At 58.0% G+C, this 22708-nt stretch overlaps 1 protein-coding gene across 2 annotated transcripts; it reads left to right on the top strand.

The window, feature by feature from the left end:
* The first annotated feature begins 4341 nt into the window (after positions 1 to 4341).
* ASCL2 (achaete-scute family bHLH transcription factor 2) lies at positions 4342 to 6130 on the top strand. Of its 2 annotated transcripts, none has more exons than XM_028118214.1 (2): positions 4342 to 4947; positions 5519 to 6130. In XM_028118214.1, the coding sequence occupies exon 1, from the start codon at positions 4342 to 4344 to the stop codon at positions 4924 to 4926; it is 585 nt and encodes a 194-aa protein (XP_027974015.1). In that variant the 3' UTR covers positions 4927 to 4947; positions 5519 to 6130. The 2 variants fall into 2 exon arrangements, with proteins under 2 accessions (XP_027974015.1, XP_027974014.1); XM_028118213.1 differs by having other exon boundaries at positions 5516 to 6130.
* The last annotated feature ends 16578 nt before the right edge of the window (positions 6131 to 22708 follow it).

The following is a 22708-nucleotide window of genomic DNA, read 5'->3' as shown; positions in this document are numbered from 1 at the left end:
GGGACTTGAGATACCATGATCACTCAGGATCAGTGGCAGAGCTGGCCTTGGATGCAAAGGGATTGTCCTTCCCTGGGCTGCATCCCACTCCCACCAACAGCCAGCTCCTGATCCCCTTTGCTGCATGTGAGGCCCTCTCAGTGGAGCACCACCATGTGTCAGACATGGGTGGTGTTCCAGGAACACAGAGGGAGAGAAGGGCATATTTCCCTCTGGACGTGGCCAGGAAGGCATGCTGAGGGACAGGCTGTGTGAAGCAAGGGCTGTGGAAGGGGCAAGGCAGGCTTCCAGGTGATGTGACGTCGAAGCTGAACACAATGCCAGTGACAGGATGGGGGCAATGTGCAAAGGAGCTTGGATTAATCCTGAGGGCGAAGGCATGACCCCCTCTTGCCTCCATAAGGTCTGCTCTGAGGCTGTGGACAGAGGAGAGGAGGCAAAGCCAGAACCCAGGAGACTAACGGGGGAGGTGAAGGCAGCATCTGAGGGCAGATGGGGACGTGGCTGGAGAGGTGACAGGGCTGGTGGACAGCAGAAGGTGAGGGAGCAGGTGGGAGCTCCAACACTGCTGCCTAAGCACTGGCTGGGGAGGAGACTGGGCGGAGTAATGGGCTCAGGAAAGACAGTTCAGCCTGCGGCAAGTCAATTTTGAGGAGCCCGTGAGATGATGACCGTCGAGTGGTCCAGGCCTTGGGGACATGCCCATCATCCAGTGTAGGGGTTAGCAAACCATGGCCAGATGTGGCCTGTTACCTGTTTTTGTACAGCCCCCAAACCAAGAACACTTGTCACAGTTTTAGGTGGTCAAAAAAAATTCACATACATCAGCTACTATCAAAAAACTTATTAAAAACCCCAGAGAGTGACAGGTGTTGGTGAGGATGTGGAAAACTGGAACTCCTGTGCATTGTTGGTGGGAACGTGGACTGATGTTGCTGCTCCAGAGCTCAGTGTGGAGGGGCCTCAGAAAGCTTAAGGTAGGATCATCACGTGATCAGCAATTGTACTTCTGGATGTACCTCCCAAAATAAGAGACTGCAAGGTCTGGAAGAGATGTGTACACACACGTTCACAGCAGTGTTATTCACAACCATTACAAAGGGGAAGGACCCCAAGTGTCCACTGATGGGTGAATGGATAAACGAAATGTGGTCCATCCACACAAAGCCTGAAAAAGGCAGGACATTCTGACACCTGCCACAATGTGGACGGACCTGGAGGACATCAATCACATGAGTGAAAGAAGCCAAGCACAAAAGGACACATGCTGCAGGATTCTATGTATTTGGGGACGTAGAGCAGTCAAATTCACAGACAGAAAGGGGAATGGTGGGTGCCAAGGGCGGGGGAGGGGGAAGGAGCTTACCCACCCCTGCCCTACATCTCAGGCATGGAGACTCAAGAGTGGGCAGAACCCGGGAGTGAGCATGCCAACCAGCTATTGAGGGTGCCAGGGTGAGGGCAGAGCCCTGACAAGGCAGCATGCTTATGTTTGCAATTTTTCTAACAACTTTATTGTGATAGACTCCACATACCACCCAGCGCATCCATTTAAAGTGTACAATTTGGGGCACCTGGGTGGTGCAGTCGGTTAAACATCTGACTCTTGGTTTCGGTTCAGGTCGTGATCTCGGGGTTGTGAGATTGAGCCCCACAATGGGCTCCACACTCAGTAGGGAGTCTGCTTGGATTCCCTCTCTCCCTCTGCCCCTCTCCCCGCTCTCTCTCTCAAATCAATAAATCAATAAAATCTTTAAAAATAAAGTGTACAGTTCAGTGGTTTTTAGCACATTCCCAGATTGTGCAACCATCACTACAGTCGATTTGAAAACATTTGCACCATCTCAGAAAGAAGCTCCACACCCTTTAGATTGTGCTCCGGCATTGGGAGCCCAGACGTGAAGTGCAGGAGGAGGGCTCCGTGGAGAGCCTGACCCAGCCGCCCAGCCTTCCTGCAGCCCCCCAAGCTGACCCCGCAGTTGAAAGCGACTGCGGCAGCCGGCAGAGGCACTACCAGAGAATCCTGAGAAATATGCAACCACTGGGGCAGCCGCCAGAGCCTGGGTAGTCTCTTGTGTGGGAACAGGTACCTGAGGGTCTCTGGGCCCCAGAGACTGAGCGCAAGTCCAGGCAAGGATTGCCAAGAGCCTGTCTGCGGGATGCTGGGGATTTCCCTTTGACATGGCATCCATCTCCGGCTGGGCTTTGCCAACTACCTTTACACCAGGGAAGGGCAGGGGGCCTCTGACCGGAGAGAGGAGGAGCCAAGGCTCCTGTCCTGGACAGGGAAGAAGGTTGAGCCTCCTGAACTCAGAGTCCAGGCCCTGATCTCTACCTGGATCGCTCCACTGGCCAGAGGTGTGACTGGACACAGTCCGTGTTCTCTCTGAGACAGCTTCCTCCTGCGACAATGGGGCCCTATCCCCACCTGGCCCCAGGCAGGTGCTAGCCGCCAGGTCACACTCCAAAGTGAGAAGGCCAAGCCAACTTGCCAGGAGATCCTGCAGAGTAACTGGGAGCCAGTGGACACCACAAGGCCCTGGGGGAATCCCTGGGGAGGAATCCAGGGCCTCTCCCCGCCAGAATGGGAAGTGGCTCCCGGCAGAACTCCTTTCCAGCAGACCTGGCCCGAGAGGATCTGGTCAGCATCGGCAAAACCTGGCAGGGCCATGGCCTCGTGAGGGCCCAGCCACTTGGCAGGCATTCCCCTGCAGTGGGGCAGGAAAAACTCCCACTGAGGGTGCATTCTGCACACTTCCGCAGTCCCTGCCCCCTCAGGACCCTACATTCCTCCCCATCTGTCAGGGAGAAACCCTTTTGTCCCTCCCCCGCCCCTTGGGAGGCCAGGCTCTGCCCTGGCGTGAGGCAGCTTTCCAGGAACCCTCCCCCACCGGCTCGGTCTCAGTGCTGGTCGGGTGGGAGAGGGAGGCCCCAGCCAGGGGTGGGAGGCTGAGGAAAACGGAGCCAGGGCCAGGATAGCGGGTCGGCACCAAAGGTGAGGAGCCGGAGCGTACGGGGTCCAGACAGCAGAATGTGGGGGCAGGTTAGCGCAATATGGGAAATGAAGCTGCAGGGCCAGGGCAAAGGCTGACCGCCGCCCGGGTCCGCAGCGGCCGTTCAAACCTCCAGACCCTGGGCTTCCAGGCTCCCCAAGGCTGGGGGCACCTGGAAACCACAGGCAGAATGTGTGCGTGCAGGGATGGTGAAAGGCGCCCCAGGAACCTGAACTCTCCACCCCAGCGTACCACTCCTCCAATCCCGCCCTGCCCGAAGGGCCGTACCACCCTCTCCCACTCTCCGCAGAGGAATAACGTAGGTGGGCGGCGGGGCGCGGAGCAGGTGCGCACGCGGGGAGCCGCCTGGCAGCACCCAGCTTTGTTAGCGACGCTCCGGGAGCCACGCGCCTGGCGTACGCGCTTCCTCTCGGGGGGCCGGGCGTGAGGCCGCGCCCTCCGCGATTGGCCGAACGGACCGCCCGCGATTGGCTGAGACCCCGGCCCCCGCCCCCTGGAACGCGGCGGGGGAGAGGTGTTGGGGGGTGGCGCGGGGACAGAAGGCGCGGCGCGTGCTGCCCCCGGGGGTCTCGCGCGCCTCCGGGATAGGTGAGCCTTCACGAGGCCACGTCCTCCTCCCCACGGGGCGCGCTGCGCGTGCGGATCATCAACAGCTCTGGGGATAGCGGGCTGCGCGCAGCGTGGGGTAGGGGTACCGGACAGTTGCACCCAGGATCTGTGGACTCGGCTCAGGCAGCGGGGTCGCACCGGAGACCTGCTGACAGCGCCCGGAGGTCGGACGGGGGGCGCACACGGGACCTGCGCACTGCGCCTTGGGGGACTCACTAAGCACCTATTGGGAGCTCGGGGCCCACCGGGGACCTGCAGACTCCGCCCGGGGAGATGGGGTGGGGAACGCGCTCACGCCCTGGTGTTTGCAGGTTGTGTGCGCAAGGGGGAGGGCGAAGCGTGGCGGGAGGGCGAGGCGAGGGAAGGAGGGCGTGAGAAAGGAGGCGGCAGCGGCGCGGAGGAGGGTTATCTATACATTTAAAACCAAGCCGCCTGCGCCACGCTGGGAAGACCTGGGGAGGGTCCGGCCGCACGCGCGGGACACGAGCGCCCCACGCTCCGAGGCGCGCACGGCCTGCCACCTCTTGGTCTCCTGAGCCTCGCTGTCCCTGGGCCCCAGACGACCTGGAACGCGTACCCCGGGGAGTCGCTCCGCGGCACAGTGCCAGGGGCTCCCTTGGGGTTCTGTCGTCTTCCCACCGACCCCCGTTCCTCTGTCCGCCCCTCCTGCTGCGCGCGGGGGCTCGGAGGAGTTGCGGGGCGAGTGGATGCGGGCGCGATGGACAGCGGTGCGCTGCCCCTGCCCGCGCCCTCCGCGCCTGGCGTCTCGGGCGGCTGCGCTCCTCGGCGGCGACCCACGTCCCCAGAGCTGCTGCGCTGCAGCCGGCGGCGACAGCCGGGCGCGACGGAGACCGGGGGTGGCGCGGCGGCCGTGGCGCGGCGCAATGAGCGCGAGCGCAACCGCGTGAAGCTGGTGAACTTGGGGTTCCAGGCGCTGCGGCAGCACGTGCCGCACGGCGGCGCCAGCAAGAAGCTGAGTAAGGTGGAGACGCTGCGCTCCGCGGTGGAGTACATCCGCGCGCTGCAACGCCTGCTGGCCGAGCACGATGCCGTGCGTGCCGCGCTGGCCGAGGGGCTGCTGGCGCCAGCCGCGCGGCCTCCCGCGTCCTGCGGGCCTCCCGGGACCCCCGCCGCCGCCGTCGCCTCGCCTTCTTGCGCTTCGTCGTCCCCGGGCCGCGGGGGTAGCTCGGAGCCCGGCTCGCCGCGCTCCGCCTACTCCTCGGACGACAGCGGCTGCGAGGGCGCGCTTAGCCCGGTGGAGCGGGAGCTGCTCGACTTCTCCAGCTGGTTAGGGGGCTACTGAGCGCTCCTCCCCCTCCCCGAGGTAACCTCCCGTGGCGGGGAACAGGGGGGTCGGAGCAGGGGCAGCCGGGCGGGGTGGAGTGGACAGCCTCGCGGCTCACGTCCCCGAGAGCAGCCAAGCTCAGCGCCAGGCCCGGGTGACGGCTTTGATTTCGCTCACTCTTCATTTTCCCCAAACTTTTCAAGCCTGTGCAAGACCGGCGTTTGTTTGTCCGGGATTGCAAAACTTCCTCTCGCTGCTGCGCCGAAGGGGGAGCAGGGAGGGGGGCCCTCGGGCGGGTGAGGCCCCGAGTGCACGCGGATCCCGGGGCCGAGGAGGGCGCTGGGAGGCGGGGTGACTTTGCATTGCAAATCGCGCGCCCGGGCCGGGTGGCAGAAATGAGTCGGCGGGTGAGGAACCCTGACTCACTGCGGCTTGGAGCGCCTGCCCCGCCCCCGCCCCGGTCGGGGCCGCAGACCGAATCCGAGGCACCCGCGGACTGGAGCTCCAAAACCAACCAAGCAAAGGAAACTGCAGACTTCGCTTGTGGGCGGTGGGGCCGGGCCGGATCCCGCACTAATGCGCGTCCCCGTCCCCCCTCCCCTCCCAGCAGCCCAGCCCTGGACGCGGAACTGCGAGCACGCTCACCACGCGGAAGCGAGGTGGGTGGCCCGCGCCTCGGGCCCACAGTCCCCGTGGGCGAAGCCACCACCTAGCCGGGACTCCGCCGACGGTCCCCCCGTGCGGTCCAACCTGACTAAGTGCCAGTGTGGAAACGTACCGGCCTGACCCCGCCTGGCCTGCAGCTTCCTCGAACCCCGACTACCCTGCCCCCAGAGGTTCTCCACTGGGATGGGGCTGGGGCACCAACACGGAGATTTTTGGAAGGGGAGAGGATTTTATAGCGACACAGAACTTCTCTTTTTTGCATATTAGTTTGAACTGCCCAGGGACAGCGGCAATATGAAGACTTATTTTTGTACGAAAAAAAATCCCCAGACTTGGAACACAATAAAGATTGTCTACTCCCGCCCCACCCCACTACTGGAATTTTCCAACCTGGCCAAGATCTGGACACCCGCTGTCCCCCGAGGGGCGGTGTCCCTGGGAGGCATCACTTTGCCGCGGCTGGGTGGATGCAGGCAGTGCTCCCAGCTGGGGACCGGCCTTTTTGGAAAACCTGTTTTAGGGCAGGTGGACTTCAGAAATAAATCAGTGCTGTGTATCTGGTGTTGGTGGTGCCCTCTTCATGCCCTGAGGCCCCCATTTCCCAGGTGAGGGTAGGGCCAGGGTGGGATGGTGTGACCCAGCAGGACTGAGCCCCTCTGGTCACCTCTCCCTCAACTCCATGCCCTGCTCTGTGGGATGGGGCCAGAGGTGTGAGGTCTGGGAGTCCAGCCTGGTCACCACTGCGCCAAAGCAATTCCTGGGCACCTTGTGGGGCTGGCAGCTTCCAGCACGTGGCAGGGAGCTGGTGGGTGGTCCAGGCAGGGCTGCCTCACAGCTGGGAAGCTGAGGTCTGGGGGGCGTGGGGGGTCTGCTGCCTGGCATGAGGGTCTGGGGCCCGAAGAGGTCTGACCTGTGGGAGGGCTGAGGGCTTGGGGTCCAGGCTGCCTTGTTCAGATCCCCACTGCCCACCACCAGCTGGGGGACACACAAATAGGGGGTAACAGCCCTATGAGGTCATGGGATTTGAGTGGTGGCCCTCGGGTCTGGCGCCCTGTGCTGGCCCCCGGCCCCGGTGCCTGAGGCCTTTGCCCGCCCCTGTTTGCCGGCTCCTTGAGAAGAACAAGGAAGCCCCCCCCCCAGACTCCCCCAGCCAAGAGAGCCTGCAGAGATTACTCAGCCCTACCTTTGACCTGGGCCTCGAGTGCTTTGAAGTCTCGCTGGGCCCAAAGCTCTTTTTTATTGCAGGGGTGGGGCGGGGCTGGCGGGGATCCCCCAGGCTGCTTGAGGGTGCTGAAGGCACCCCTTCCTTTGAAAGGGAGCGGTTGGGCCAGAGCCGTTGGAACCCCGGGAGGTGAACCTCCAGTGTTGGCAAAGAGCAGGTGGCCAGGGTAGCCGTGGTGACGGGCTCAGTGGGTCTGATGAGGCTCGGGCTGGGCCAGGGTCAGCAACGCGGCTGTGGCTCGGGGCTGCAGGGCCGAGTGAGCGGGCCTCATCCAAGGGACTGAAGGGGGCATCCCACACCCTTCTCCTAGGGACCCACTGCCTGGTCCGTGACCGCACTGAACCACAGCTCCGGGGACTCCTTGCCTTAATCCCTGGGAGAGGTCTGGACACAGGCTGGTGGGGCAGTGGGACCATCACACATGGGTTTGGGGGAGGACAGCGTGGGCGAGTGGCCCACAGGAAAGCCAGCCCCACCTTGCCATAGGCCTGGGCCCGTGTGCTGCTAGGAAACTCCGCAAACCTAAGTGTTATCACTTTTGCTTTGTTTTTATTCTGGAAAATCGCAGGCATATGCAAAAGTTCTAAAACCATTATTGGACACCTTCTCTGTACCAGGAAGTGTCAGGAACTTTTATCAGGGGACACAAGCAGTGTGCGTGAGCGTGTGGTCAGGCTGGCCGGTGTTGGGGCCCCGGATAAGCCTCTGGGAAGCCTCCATCACCAGCGTCCACAAGGGGTGCAGGCCACTCCCGCCCCACGCACCCCGCCTCTCTCGCCCCCACACTGCTTTGAAGCAAATCCCGACATACCATTTGGGCTGGAAATTCTTCATGTGTGCCTCTAAGGGAAACCCCAGAACCACTCCCCGCCCTTGGTGAACCGTCCCTTCACCCCCTCACATACCCTCCGGTCCCTGAAAGTTCTCCCACAGCAGGTTTGTAGAGACAGGTCTGCACGCGGAACTTGCTGAGTGGGCCCTGCAAGTCTCCCGTTAGCACTGTCCATGGAGGGCATGGGCGTTGCTCAGCGCTGTGTCCCGCCCCTGTCCTGGGTGTCGCAGATGGTGCCCTAATGGGTGTTACTTGTCGAGTGTCTGTGTCCGTATTTCTTGTCGGTGGAGGTGGGGGTGCTCAGAAGCAGATAGATGGTCAGCTTCCAGTTGGGTTTCTGGTTCATGCACACCCTTCAGAAGAGGTACCCCGTCCCTGTCACTGCATCCTGTGGGCAGACACACCCGTGGTGACCGGACCGGGTCACTAACTGTCCGGGCAGGGACGTTGTTGGGAGGGCAAGGGCTGCGGTTGGTGCTCAGCCAGGACATCAGGCGTGTCACCTGGGTGCACTGGCCAGTGTGCTCACCCTAGTTAGAGGGGGTCCCCATCTGTCCTTCCCTGAATGCCAAGCACTGCCCCTTGGTACGGTGCTGGAACGACGGAGCCCCTGATGTCGCAGAGCCTGGAAATGATGGGAATCTGATTTGAACCCAGGGCAGCTTCATCTCTAAGTCCTTGCAAGATTCCCCTTCGGGGAGGGCATGGCTGCAGAGGCTGGAGACAACACAGCAGCCCAGGAGCCCCGGGGCCCACTGGGCCTAGGTCTGCTGGGGGAGGGAGGTGGCCGCAGGGCTCTGCCATGAGCCCCCAGCCCAGGCCTTGCACCCCACTGGGTGTTGGGGCTGATTCCTGACAAAAGGTGATCCCAATCCGTAAGAAGGGGGTTAGAAAGGGTGCTTTGGGTCTGGGGGTAAAGCTGGGGACCCTCACTAAAGTGACCACACAAAGTCAGACCCAGTGGACTCTGGACGAGCCATGGCTGGGGAGGACACGAGGGGTGAGACAGTCGGAAGACCAGCCCTGCAGGGAGCTCTCGCTTGGGGTCAGTCCATTGTTCCTGTCTGTTCATGACAGCGGGCACCCCGAGGGGCCATGCCTTGCTGTCCTGGGGCGTGTCTGTGGCCAAAACTCACCCAATGGCTTTGTCCAGAACATGTCAGAAAACAGATGTATCCCCCTAGGCTGTCCACGGGGGGGCTCTGCTGACCCAGGACTGTCCCGAAGTACAGAGCTCCACACATCCAGCTTGCCTTTTTGGGCCCACCCGGGTCCCACTCCCCTTCATTCCAAAACCTTTATTGGGACCTTCTCTGCACGAGGAACTTAGGATACACTACATGCCAAAGGGAAACCCTGCACTCATGGACCCTACATCCCAGTGGGGGACACGGGATCTAATTCACAAGCAGCGTGGATGAGTCGGGCGTAAGGCTGGCCAGTGACGGACACACTGGACCCCTGGGGGAAGGAGCGTGTCGTGGGCCTTGGGGACTCTGTTCCTGGGCGTGGGAGTGACGTGGACTCGCATATGGCAAGAACGTACTATGTTCTTCTGTCCCATGGACCTTCAGCAGCAAACACACGTTCAAAGGTGAGAACATTGAGATGGGACTTTCAAGCCAGCACCCAGAGAGCACTGAACCACGTGGGGGTCCTACTCGGCACCAGGCCTGTCTGTCTGCAGATCCCCGACACCCAGATGAAGCCAGCCCTGGTACTGCCCCTCAGAGCCAGAGGCCAGGGGCCTCGTCGAGAGGCAGCCAGCACTGGGTTCCTGCTCCATGAAAGAGATCCCCAAAACAGCAGCAAGATGCCCCACTCACCCCGGAATGGAGGGCCAGGCAAGCTCTCCATGAAAGAGATCCCCAAAACAGCGGCAAGGTGCCCCACTCACCCCGGAATGGAGGGCCAGGCAAGCTCTGCCACGAGCCGGGCCCCTGGGGCCATGCGCTCACCTTCCCTCCACGAAGAGAGGCGACAGCCCAGCTGTGTGCAGGGCAGGCTCGCCGGCCGGAGTGAGCCCCTGGCCAAAGCTAGACCTGAGGACCTGCCTCTCACCCCTGCGGTGGACCCAGTAACATCAACCTTCGCGTGCGCACCGTAACGTCAGGGAGCCTTGAGACCTGGGGAGGGAGGCCGCACAGGTGCCTGGCTTGGGGGGGGGGGGCAAGCGGGAGGCGCTCCACAAGGGCTGGGGTGGTGTCTTCCCATCTTCCTGGTCTACTTTCCACAGGTGTCTGGGGAGGGACCTTGGGGAGGGTGCTAGTGGTGACAGGGAGCAGGGAGGGTCCTCCATGGAGGGTCCTGAAAGCCAAGGCCACAAGACCACGAGGGGACCCTTCACAGAAGGAAGAGGTGGTGGCTCGAGTGTGCCTCTGGGACTCGAGGGCTCTGCTGGGCAGGGAGCAGAGGGTAGAAGTTCTGGGGGCGGCCAGAGTGTCCTGGGGTTGAAGGGAGACCTGGCTGTGGGGTGGAGGGAGGGGAACCCTTGTGGGGTTCCTGGGGGGAGTCTCAGGGAGCGAGAGCAGGAGGAGGCCTGAGTCAACACCTGGGGGGGATGACAGAAGGGTCCCAACCACAGCAGTAGGGTTGGGGGGTGCTGGTCAGGGTCGGGAGCCTGAGAGACTGTGGAGGGGGAGGGAGAGCCCGACTGCCGGTGGGGGTAAGGGAGAATGGGGTCCGGCAGGGCTCCTGACCTTTTCCCAGCAGTGGGGGTTGGGGGTGGCTCTCTGCAGGGGTGCACCGGGCAGTGGGCAGTGGGCAGGGCCACACCTTCGTCTTTGCTCCCGGAAACCCGGGGAGGGGCCAGGTGACAGCGTTCCTGAGCCCTGAGCTGTTGAGTTCTTCGTGCCCTCTGGATAATGACGTGGCGGGGGGCGGGGGGGGCAGGCCCCCCAGGAATCCACAGTCCAGAAGATGAGGAGCTTGCTATTTCCCCATTTGCCCCTCCAAGGGGTCTCATCCCCACTTCTAGGCCCAGGGAGCCTCATCGGCCGACTCGAGGCCCACAGGTACCCAGAGGCCTGCAGGCTCAGAGTCCACAGAGCTGGGCCGAAGCCCCCATCACGCCTCCCGTGGGCCCCCACACCTGCCTGGAGGGGCACCATTATTGCTGCTTTTCTGCTGGGAGCACTGATGTGAAGGGTCTTGTTAGCAGGCAGTGACAAACAGGATTCAAGGTGCACTCAGGCTTCCGGACATCCTGGCTCTCCAAGGTGGTGGGACCTGGGGAGGGTCAGAGGCCTGGGCTTGCTCTGGAGGGGATCCCGGGGGGGCACTCGGAGCTCCTTGGCTGGGTCTGGAGGAAAAGGAGGGTGACAGAGAGAGCCTGTCCTGACCCCTGCCCACCTCCCGTGGCCCCCGTGGGTCCTGCCAGGTGCCTGATCTGGTCCCACCCCGCCCCCAGCTGCTGGCTGTGATGAATGAGGCCAATCCATGGCGGGGGGGGGGGGGGGGGGCGGAATGCCACAGAGAGGTCCCTGCAGCCGGCACACCTTGCCCCCAGCAGGGCCCCCCACAGAGGCTGGGACCTCAGTGCCCCCTCCTTACTGAAATAGGCCTTTGTCACCAGAGGCGGGGGGGGGGGCTGCTGACGGGGGTCACCCTCCAGCACCCCCAGAGCAGCCCCTGCCCAAGGCCACACGCCAAAGGGGGGGCTGTGTGTGCCTGCTCTGACAAGGTCAGGGGACGGCAGGGGCTTCGGGCCAGGACCTGCCTGCCCGCTTGCCACCAGCAAAGTGAGCGATCAGGACAACCAGGCCTCAGGGTTAAGGCATCCGACCGCCGGGGTGGGGGTGGGGGGGCTGCTGGTCGTGGGGAAAGCAGTGCTTTCATCAGCCCAGGGCCGCAACAAACACCACAGTCGGGGCTGGGGGGCCTGAAACAGCAGGACGCGCTGTCTCCCCGTCCGCGCTGGGGCCTCCTGGGGCCTCTCTCCTTGGCCTATAGACGGCCGGCCTCTCCCTGTGACCTCTGGGTGCGTCTGGGTCCACGAGTCCCCTTTATGTAGGGACACCGGTCATATGGGACCAGAACCCCCCTGAAGACCTCACTTAACCTGCTGACCTCTGTAAAGACCCTAGTTCCAAATAAGGTTCTGGAGGAGAGGACTCCGCCATATGGATTTGGCGGGGAGGACACATTCCAGCCCATAACGGGCAGAAACAAAGGGGTTTTCCAGTAAGACCAGCCCCCAGGGGCCAGCGCCCCCTCCCCCACCTATGCCTTCTTTTCTGTGACAATCTCGTCCCTTGGGTGAGGCGTGACCCACCCCAGGCCCTTTTGTAGGCTGTAGCTGGCTCAGCAAGAGGCCACAGGCCACTCCGGAGGCTGGGCAGTGCTGAGGACATACAGGCCCAGGTCCCCAGGTGGCACCTTGGATGAGGTGCTTCTTCTGGGACCCCCGTGAGCCCTCAGAATGGCAGGAAGGTAGCTGCAGTCCTTCCTGGGGAGGGCCCCTGACAGCACGTGACAGCCCCCCCAGGGCTGTCCTGACCACCCAGGAGGGGGAGGCCTTGCCATTGTTGGGGTGATGGGAGCCAGTGTAATGGGGAGGATGGGATCATCAGAGAGAGCTGTTGGTGGGAACCACTCTGCCCTCCCTGCTTGTCCCCTGTCCCGGTTCTGTGTGGGGTCCAGGCCAGGACCCAGGCTGCCTGCCCCACAGTACAGCCCCAGGCCCCATGGTGGTGGCCTCCCCCCGCCCCCTAGCTCCTCACCCAGGGCCCCTGAGTTCTGTCCCCCAACCCTCCACCTGGCGTTTTCCTGTAAGCCCTGGGGCTCCCGGGCTGGCCCCCAGGGGCCGGCCATTGCTCGCATTGATAGCATGCAAATCTCTAAATGAAATCCAATTAATGCCCAAATGAGGGCCTGGGAGCAGCTCGAAGAGGCTGGGCTGGGCTTTATCTCCGGGCTCAAATATTTGTCTCTCATTTGAATGCCTTTTGTGGGCAGCCGGTGGGGACTGCAGAGGGGCCTGGCCTCCAGCAGACAAAGCCCGGCGCTTGCACGCACTCACGCTAGCTCTGGGATCTAACAGTACTGTGCTCACCATCCCGGGTCCACCTGCCCCACCTGGCAAGGCCTTCGAGGCCCCATGGCCCCTCCCTGACCATCCCTTCCCAGTCTCCAGCCAGGACGGGCTTCTCACCCAGCTGGTCTCCATGCTGCACACAGCCTCCTGCAGGGTCCAGGGGTCGCTCTGCCCCAGGCCAGAGCCCAGGTTCTGTGGGAGGGGTGTGGCAGCCCGCAGGCTGGGGGTCACTTCCCGGTGGGCACGGGGCTGGGATGAACCACGGCGCCCGGCTCGGCCAGTGGGGATGGGTGCCTTCCTGTAGTTAGCACCTGCCCCTACCTTTCCAGTGCCCGCTAACTCACCTGGGCTCTGCTGTCACGGCCTTCACTGCCCGTGCTGGTGTCGCCTCAGTTTACCCTCCTGTGTCGTGCCCATTTCACCGGCATGGAAATTTGAGACCTGGACGTCGGATGAGCTTCCAAGGCTGGTCGGGGACAGAGCAGGATTCCCAGGGAGGAGACACACTCTGTTCTCAGGGAGCAGACTGGTTCCCTTTCTCCCCACTGCCCCTCCCCTGGCCCCTCTGTAGCCAGTGGGGCTGAGCCTGTAGAGCCAGGCCTGGAGAACCAGGTAGAGTATGCAGTAGGAGCTGTGGGCTTCCGGTAGCCTGGCCAACTGGGCTGGGGTCAGGTGAGCTGCCCAGGGCCGCCTGCCAGGATTCCTGACGCCCGTTTCCGCATCTGTATGGGGCCACGAGTCTCCATTCCACCACTGCCCTCAGCCCCTCTGCCAGGCCACTTTGTGCCAACACAAGCTCGGTGACCTAGCTAGATCCCTCTCCCTCAGGAAGCCTTCCAGGAATGCCCCTTCCTGGTCTCAGCAGGCAGGACCCGCAAGGGCCTCCTCTCAGCTCCCTCCAGGGAGACCAGAAGAGAGGATGGGCTGGGGAGGAGACCCAGCAGCCGGGAGGCCGGAAGCTTGGCCAAACCCCACTCAGCCCTGGGCTCTGCGTGTTGGATGTTCTTGGCTCCCAGGGTGTGCGGAGCGCTGGCGAGCACTGGGGAGCGCTGGGGCACAGCCGGGACCTTGGGAGGGCAAGGCTGGTCTTTGGTGGCCAGCGGGGGATTTCACGGAAGGGCAATGGGCGTCTGAAGCCTTGGGCTTGGAGTTAAGACCTCTGTGTTCAATCTTTCCAGAAAAGCCAGGCAGCAGTATTCTGCTCCCAGACCCGCTGCGCCTCGGGGGGCTGGGGTTGGGCCACCTCCCCCAGGGAATAGGGAGTGACCAGGCTGGCGGGGAGCCCTGGGGCTGCAGCAGAGGTCAGAGGCCTGTGGCAGGCAGGATGGGTGGGTCCGTGGGGAGAGCTGGTGAACAGGACCGGAGAGCCCACCCCCCCTGGGAATGCAGAGGTGACCTGTCCTTCCGCTTCTCCCATGGGGGCTGGCGGTGCCGAGCCCGCCCTGCCTGCCTCCCTCAAGCACAGCCAGCACTCCCTGGCGGCTCTGTGAGCTTGGGAGGGGGTGTGCAGCTCCAAGGTGGGCACTGGGCTGGAGGGACAAGCCTCTGGGACTTGCCTTGGAGCCGTGGACCAGGCCACCCTTAACCCTGCAGGCTCCCGGGCTCCCCCTAGAGGGGCTGCCTGGGGGTCAGACTGTGGGTCTGGGGGCAGTGGATGGATGGCGGGGTCCTCTAATTGCCAAGATTCACCCCAAACACACGAACCTAGAGTGTGTGTTCACGAACTCGTATGACCTCAATCTCACCGCCCGCCCCCGTTGTGACCCCTGTGACCGGACGTCGGGCTTGTTCCTGAATGCCACAGAGGTCCAACCACAAAGTGTGGACTCAGTGTGTCCGGCTTTGTCTCCACTCCTTCCCGCCACGCTCAGGGTCCCCAGGAGGAACAAGGCCGGGCCTGACCGTCACCCTGCCTTTGCAGGGAGCGTGGCTGCTGAAGGGGAGACACTGCGGGGCTGGGGCCGGGGCGGCGGTCAGTGCCCTGTGTGGGGGGATCCCTGTGCACCCCTTCTGGGCTGGGCGCGTGGCTGTGCTGTTCTGTGGCTTCTCTCCACACCCCGGAGCACGCGTTCTGTTCAGGGAGCTTCTGTTTCTGCTCCAGAGCCTCACACTCCTTTTGGAATGAGGCAGAGTCGTTAAAATTAATAGATGTGCCAATTTTAAAGGAAAGAGAACAAGAAACTAGACCATTTTCCTGAGGTCAAGGAGCTAGGAGGGGGTGCTGAGAAGGCCGCACAGGCCAGATTGAACCCCCTGCTGGTGCTGGGGGACACTGAGGACCCTCCGTCTACTGGCAGGCCCACCCACTGGTCCTCAGTCCCTGGCTGTGGGAACCCAGAAGGGAGGTGGGTAAATGAGGGTCACAGGGACTGTTCCTCTCACATACTCAATTCCCAGACTCTTCAGAGTCCTTCTGGGGGCTGGGAGGGACACCGACATGGGGGTCAGAGCTCTGCCAGGGGGCAGCCCACAGCCTGTGGGCTGGGTGGGCTGGGTGAGCAGGGAGGGCTTCCTGGAGGCGGGGACCGGGAGCCCTGCAGGAGGGAGAAAGTTCAGGCAGATGGCCGGCCCCAGAGCAGGCTGGGATGGTCAAGGGGCCCCCGGGGGAGGAGGCGCGGTGGGCGCAGGACTCAGCCGGGCCTGGGACCCCATCCTCACGCCCCGGGCTTTTTCCTGCCCTGCCCCAGCACCCCACCCCCAGGGCTTCAGGGCATTGCTCCTTCAGGTCAGACCTGTTCTGGGCAGGGCCAGCCCCTGGGGCTGGATTCCAGCTTTTCTCTTTCTGCTCCACTGCTTCGGAAGGCTTGAGGCACCGCCTCCACCCAGCTTCAGGTTTCCACACCCTCCGCTCCCTCAGCCCCAGGGCCTTTGCTCAGAAAAATCAGGCTGCCGGAGCCCTCCTCCCTCCACACACACACACACACACACACACACCGCTGAAGCAGGTTTGAGTGCGGCCCTCAGGTCACCCTGGGCGGGGTGAAGAAGCCCGAGCCCCTGTGGCCCCCACTCTTTGGCCTTCTGGAGCCCTCCACCCACAGGCTCCAGTGCCAAGAGCTCCCTGATCCCCCGGGGGTAGTGCACAGCCAGGCTGCACCACCGCACCTCCCTCTAGCGGTGTGAGCCCCCTGCCCCGCACCCCACACCCTGGGCAGTGCTGGGGGAGTCCTTTGTTTGTTTTCATTGTTTTGTCTTAATGTGAGGTGTCTCACTGTGGCTTTGATTTGCATTTCCCTAGTGGCTGATGGTATTGAGCATCCTCTATGCTTATCCGCCACCGCCACCGATGTCTTCACTAACGGCTTTTTAATTGGGTCATTTGTTGTCTTGTTGCTGTTTTGAGAGCTGTCGATTCTGGATCCACGTTCTGCATCTGGTGTGGGACACGCGACCGTTTTCTACGGCCTGTGGTTTGTCCTCACAATGTCTTAACTTCGCTGTTTACAGACAAAAACTTTTAACACAGTCCAGTGGATTAGGTTTTTTTTTTATGGGCCGTGTTTTGGTGTTGTATCTCAGAAATCTTTGCCCAGCCCGGCGGTGTTTGACTAGGGGCCATCTGGCCCCCGAGGAATATTTAGCAATGCCTGGAAGTTTTGGTTGTCACATTTGGAGGGCACTACTGTTAAATATGCTACTGGGATAGCCCCTGTAAGAAAGAATTATCTGGCCCCAAATGTCCACAGTGCTGAGGTTGGAGACCCTGGATCTCCTCAGGTCACAGAGATTTTCTCCCATGGTTCCTTCTAGGTGTTTGTAGTTTCATAGTTTATTTTTAGCTGTGTAAGTGGTTTTTGTATAAGGTATGAGATATGTGTTCCAAGGTTCGTTTTTTTGCATATACGTGTGCAATTGGTCAAGTACTATTTGTTGAAAAGGCTGTCCTTTCTTCATTGAATAACCTTTGCATTTCTGCCAAAACTCACCTGACTGTATTTGTGTGGGTTCTGTCTCTGGGCTCTCTGTTCTGTCCCATTGATCTGTGAGGCCCTCCCCCACCAACCCCACACTGTCTCATTACCGAAGCTTTTAGTAAAATCAGGTCATAGATATGTAGTAAAAGAAAATAAAATGAAATCAGGTAGTGCAAGTCCTTCAACACTGTTCTTCTTCTAAATTGTTTTGAGGAGGCCTGGGTGGCTCAGTTGGTTAAGCGACTGCCTTCACCTCAGGTCATGATCCTGGAGTCCCGGGATCGAGTCCCATATCAGGCTCCCTGCTCAGCAGGGAGTCAGCTTCTCCCTCTGACCCTCTCCCCTCTCATGCTCTCTCTCTCTCTATCTCATTCTCTCTCTCAAATAAATAAATAAAATCTTAAAAAAAAATGTAAATTGTTTTGACTATTCTAGTTTATTTGCATTTCTGTGTGAATTTTAGAATCAGCTTGTTCACATCTACAACAACCAAAAAAAAAAACCTGCTGGGGGAAATGATTGGATGTATGAATCTTTAGGTCAATTTGGGGAGAACGGACATCTTAACAAGGTCGAATCATCCAATCCATGGACATAGTATATCTTTCTACACATTTAGGTCTCTAATTTCTGTCGTGAGTTCTCAACATACAGAATCTACACCTTTTTCATTATATTTACACACAAGCATTTCATTTTGGGGGTGCTATTGTAAGTGGAGCTGTTTTGAAAATTTAGAATCCAACTTTTGCCGGTACATAGACATACAATTAGTTTTTGTGTATTGACTTTATACTGAGATCTTGCTAAACTCTCTTATTAGTTCTAGGAGTTTCTTAGTTTTGGGGGAGATTTTCAAGGTAAACATTCATGTCATTGTGACTGCAGATGGTTTTACTTCTTCCTTTTTAATGACATTTATTAGATGACATTTATTGTGTTGTTATTATTATATGCCACTTATTTCTTTTTCTTGCCTTATTACACTAGCTAGGCCTTCCAGTAAGACATTGAGTAATGTCAATGAAAGAGGTATCCATGCCCTCTTCCCCGTCTTAGTGGAGGGAGCAGTCAGTCTTTTACCATTTAGTATGTTCGCTTTCCTTCTGTGTTTTAGATGCCCTTTATTAGGTCAAGAATGTTCTCTTTTTCCTAGTTTGCTGAGAGGTTGTTGTTTTGTTTTGTTTTTTAAAGATTATGAACGTGTATTGAATTTTGTTTTATCAGTTTTTGCTCCTTGTATTTGGAGGCTCTGTTGTGAGGATTGTTTCCTCTTCTTGGAAAATTGACCCTTGTATCATCATGTGACATCCCTCTTATTCTTTGCAATATTTCTTGTTCGGAAGTCCACTTTGAGATGGGTGTGGCTGCTCCAGCTTTATGTTGACAAGTGTTTGTGTGGCATATGTTTTCCATCCTTTTACTTCAAACATACTCATGGCTTTCTATTTAAAGTGGGTCTCTTATGGACAGCATCTCGTTGGTCTTTCTTTGCTGATTCATGTGACAACCATGACAACCTCTTTCTTTTAATGGATGTGTTGGGATTGTTCAATCTCAGTGTGATTATTTATGCATTTGGATTAAACGTCACAATCTTACCTGCTCTTTTCTACTTGTTCCATTCCATTTGCTTTTTCTTCCTTTCTCCCCCGCCTTCTTTTGGGTTTACTGAGTCTATTTTATGATTCGGTTTGATCTCCACTATTGCCTTATTATTTAAGTCTCTTTTTAAAAAAATTAAAAGTTTTGCTCGCTTTGGCAGCACATATACTAAAACAAATTAATAGTTGTCCAAAGACTTATGATATACATCTTTAATTAATCAAGGTCTACCAAATACTATCACATTGCTTTATGTGTCGTGTAGGGAATTTACAACTGTGTGTCCTCAATTCCTCCCTTATTTGTGCTTATTGTTGTCATAAATTCTACTTTAATTTATCCTATAAACATATCATGTACTATCACTATTTTTTCTTTAGATGGCCAGTTAACTTTCAGAGCCATAAATATAAGGAAGAAATTAGTTTTATATTTACCTTCATTTGTTCCATTTCTAGTGTTTTTTGTTTCTCTGGTATCATGCCCCTTTTGCCTGAAGAACTTCCTTTAACATTCTCATAATGAAGGTGTTCCAGAAATTGGTTGTCCAGTTTTTGTTTATGTGATACAGACTTTATTTCTCCTTCTTCTTTGGAAGATATTTGCACTGGGCATAGAACCCAGGGGCGCCTGGGTGTCTCAGTAGGTTAAGCCTCTGACTTTTGCTCAGGTCATGATCTCAGGGTCCTGGGGTCAAGCCCTGTGTCTGGCTGCCCACTCATCAGGGCATCTGCTTGTCCCTCTCTCTTCCTCTGTCCCTCCCCCTGCTCATGCTCTCTCTCTCTCTCAAATAAATAAATAAAATCTTTAAGGAAAAAAAAAAGAATTCTGGGTCTAGCGTTTTTTTGTTGCTGTTTTCTCCCTCTGGCCCTGGCTGACTTGGTTTCTAACAAAAAGTGCCGTGCTGTTTTTGTCTTTTTTTCTCTGTATGGAACGTACGTTTCTTCTCTGGCCACTTTCAAGTTGTTGTCTTTTGCCTTGGGTTTTCGGCATTTTGAATATGTAAATGTACCTTGGGTTGTTTTTTCATGGTATTTATCTTGCTGGGTGTTCTCTGAGCGTCTTAGATGTGTGGTTTGTTGTGTGCTGATAATTTTGTGAAATTCTCGTCTGTTCTTTCCCCCCAAAATTTCTTCTGCACCATCCTTTCTACTGTGCCTTCTATCATCTCTGTCTGAGACCCCAGTCATGCCTGCAGCATACCATTCGGCATTCCCCACGGCTCTTGCTTGCTCTCTTTCTGGTTCCTTCCCTTCTTAATTATTTTGTGCTCCTTGCATTTATTTTGGTTGAGATTCTTTCTGTTGGCCCACCTTCAGTTTCACTGATTCTCTCCTTAGCTGTGTCACATGTATTGATGAACCCATCACAGGCACGCTTCTCATCTCATTTTACCTCTAGAGTTTCCACGTGATATTCTTTTCTCCAAGTTTCCACCTGTTTGCTGGAATTACCTATCTGACCTTGCATGTTGTGCTCCTTTCCATGAGGATCTAGGGCATATTTATCACAGTTATTTAAAGCATCCCGTCTGATGGTCCCAACATCCGTATCACATCTGAATCTGGTTGTTCCAATTCTTTGCCTTAATGGCGTGTGCTTCCTCCTTGCCTTTTTATGGCTTCATAATTTCTGTTGAAATACAGACATCTGTGGAGGACAGTGGAGACTGGGGTAAATACTTTTATGCCTGGAAATGCGGATGCCCTGCCGACGGGGTCTGCAGTCAGTCTAGTGGGGGACTGAGCTGGGTTTGGGTTTCTTGTTGCTGTGGTTACCCTCAGACCACCACAGACCCCAAATTCCTCTGGCATCATCTTGTGGAGATCATTCTTCCCAGTGTCAGATGCACCTTCAGCTCGAAGTATCGGCTTTGTGCTCTGCCTGTATGTTCTTGGAACTTTCCCAGTGACGTTCCAGTGTCATCTCCTACTCCTCAGCCTGGTGGGGGCTACTGGGGCTGTTCTCTGTCTCTCAGATTAACCCCATGACCTCAGGTCTTATGGGTAGAGTCTTTGGGCTCTCACCTACCCGCAGCTGTAGACTGGACCCAGTATGTGGCTCATCCCTCCCCTGGGGGTCTACTGCTCTTAGGATTCTTGCCCTCAGCTGCTACAGCTTTCGCCAGTGCCCTGAGTGTGACCGTGGTTTTTGGCCCTTGCTCCAACATTTTGAGGTGTTTGCTCTATAGGGGAGAGTAGTCTGGGTGGGTTTTGTGCCTTTGATGCACTGATCACTATCCCCCTTTACCAGGCCCACACCACAAGGGGTACAATTGTAGGGATCTTGCCAGTCCTTTTAGTGAGTGTCCAACGTGGCCTGACCTGCAAGTAGGTTGATTTCCCTTTCTCCTGTGGCCCCCAGGGTTTCTGTAGTCTCTTGTTAGCCCACACTCAGCTTTGACCAGTTCATTGACAATTTCAGGTGAACCATTGTTACTGGTGTCAGGCGTCCTCTGTCCCAGGTAAGTAGGGGCTCACATTCCATCTCTCCTTGCAGGTGTGGTTCCTGGGCCCTGTGACCTCAGTTCTCTGGGGGTTCTGAGGAAAGAGGTGAATTTCTGGGTTGTTTGGTGCCTTCTGTTTTTGTGTTGTTGAAGGGTGGAAGCAGGGCCCCCCTCCAGCTCTCTGCCTCCCCAGTGGGAGCTGGAGGTTCCCCCAACTTCAGCTGTCCAGTTTTACAAGCATCTTCGCTTCCTCCTGAGTGGGCATGGGGCATCATTAGCCCCATGGACAGGTGACCAGGGACTCAGCAGGACCAGCCCCAGCCACTCTTAGATCAAGCCACATCTAGGACACATTCTCAACTTGAAGGTGCTGGAACTGCCTGGGACAAGTCCCAAAGGGAAGGTTGGAGTGGTGTGGGGTCTGGAGCCTCTTCCACATCTCTGATGCCACCTGGCCTGGCCCTCTCCTGGGATTATCTCTGATGCCACCCGAGGATCCCCGGGGCCCAACCCTGGAAACGGAGGCAGACTAGTAGGTTGACTTTGACATTTAGGGCCTGGCTGACAACCTGGGAGGTAGTCAGGCCAGTGTGGAGGCTGAGGGTGGGTCAGGTTTCTGATTCTCCGGGGACAATATATGTGTACCCCAGGGGGTCTGCAGGCGAATCAGCAGGACTCTGGAACAGGGTCGGGTGCAGCTCTGGCGTCTGGCCTGGCTCTCAGCCTCCTTTCTCAAGTGGGCCTCTCATGGTTCCTAGGGGCATCATTATGGGGAAGGGGACGTGGGGAGTCAGGGGAGACACCCGATGGAGGGCATGCCGCCAGCTTCCTGCTTTCACCAGACACCTGCCCTCCTTCACAAAGAATATCGGGAGCTTCACAAGCCACGATTGCTGGCCTGCCCAGACCAGATCTGGGTGCTGCTGAGGACGTGTACTAGCCTCCTTTCCAGATCCAAAGGAGGGTGGTGATCGGGTCCAAGATGAACCGCACCAGGGCACGGGGCCCTGTCGAGTAGAGCTGACCCGCTTGTCCTCATGAAGCTTAACTGAGTCTCATGTCAGGTTTCCCAGAAATGGGGCCCAGGAAAGCATTCCTGTGCAGGAGGAAGCAGAGAAGCAAGGACACAGGGCTTCAGTCTGACCTGATGGGGAGCTTCCTGATACACCTGGCATGAACGGCCCCACAGGACTGGGGAGCAAGAGGCTCCTTCTGTTCCTCCACCTCGGTCATAGGCCATGAAGTCCCCCTGGGGCCCATACCTCTGGTTTGAGGAGCTCCCTGTTAGCCAAGAACAGCCCTTCGGAGAGCCATTAGCTGTGGCCCTCTCAGTAGGGGATAGGCACACAGGCCTAATAAAAGGAACTGGACGGGACACCAGAAGTGTCCGTTACAGACCACCCCTCGCACCGCACAGATGCTCTTGCTTATGAAGCTCTCTCCATCCAGATCATGTCTCGGGATCTGGTCTGTCCCAGCTGGGGACATCTATACTGATAGGGTTAGTAGGATGAGCTTCACTCCCTGCTCCTGCCGTTGCTCCTGGAGCCAGAACAGATACCATCCCTTCCTCCCCCATCACCCATTCTAGATGGCCTGCCTCCTTGGATGGCCCATAGCTGCCATGGCCTCCTTGCGCCCGGCTCTGGGACTTGTCCATTTGCCATAAAGTCTGGTCATGGGGGCACCAGGAGATGCTCGTTGTGGATCACCTGAGCCCCAAACATGTTCTTTCCTGCCCTGTTTGATAAGAACACCTCCCCTCCTCATGATGCTCAGGGCCAGTCACCCTGCTGGTACGGTTCCTTCTCCAGCCAGCGGTTTGCAGGCACAGGGAGCCCCCAGGTGACCAGGTGGCAGCAGACACTCGAAGTTTAGTAATGTCTCCTGGGGGAACCAGGATCTCTGGACCAATAGAGCCTAACGCTGCTGGACACAGAATCACAAATTTGCTTCTCTCCCACACACAGTGGCTTGCCAGCGACGGTGCTCAAGGGTCTAGCCACTGGGAGGGTTCCCCCATAATCGTCACTTAGTCCACGACCCCCACCACCACCTGAGAAGGCTGCAGTCCAGGAGC

Source organism: Eumetopias jubatus, unplaced genomic scaffold (genome assembly GCF_037043125.1).
Source record: "Eumetopias jubatus isolate StellerSeaLion01/CBP00866 unplaced genomic scaffold, mEumJub1_p1.0 scaffold_13, whole genome shotgun sequence".
NCBI lineage: Eukaryota > Metazoa > Chordata > Mammalia > Carnivora > Otariidae > Eumetopias > Eumetopias jubatus.
The sequence above is the reverse complement of the archived record's forward strand: the minus strand, read 5'-3'. Positions and strand labels throughout refer to the sequence as shown.

What these genes read in the sequence shown, in the direction of transcription:
- ASCL2 (XM_028118214.1), top strand. Translation starts at nt 4,342, where the DNA reads ATGGACAGCGGTGCGCTGCCCCTGCCCGCGCCCTCCGCGCCTGGCGTC.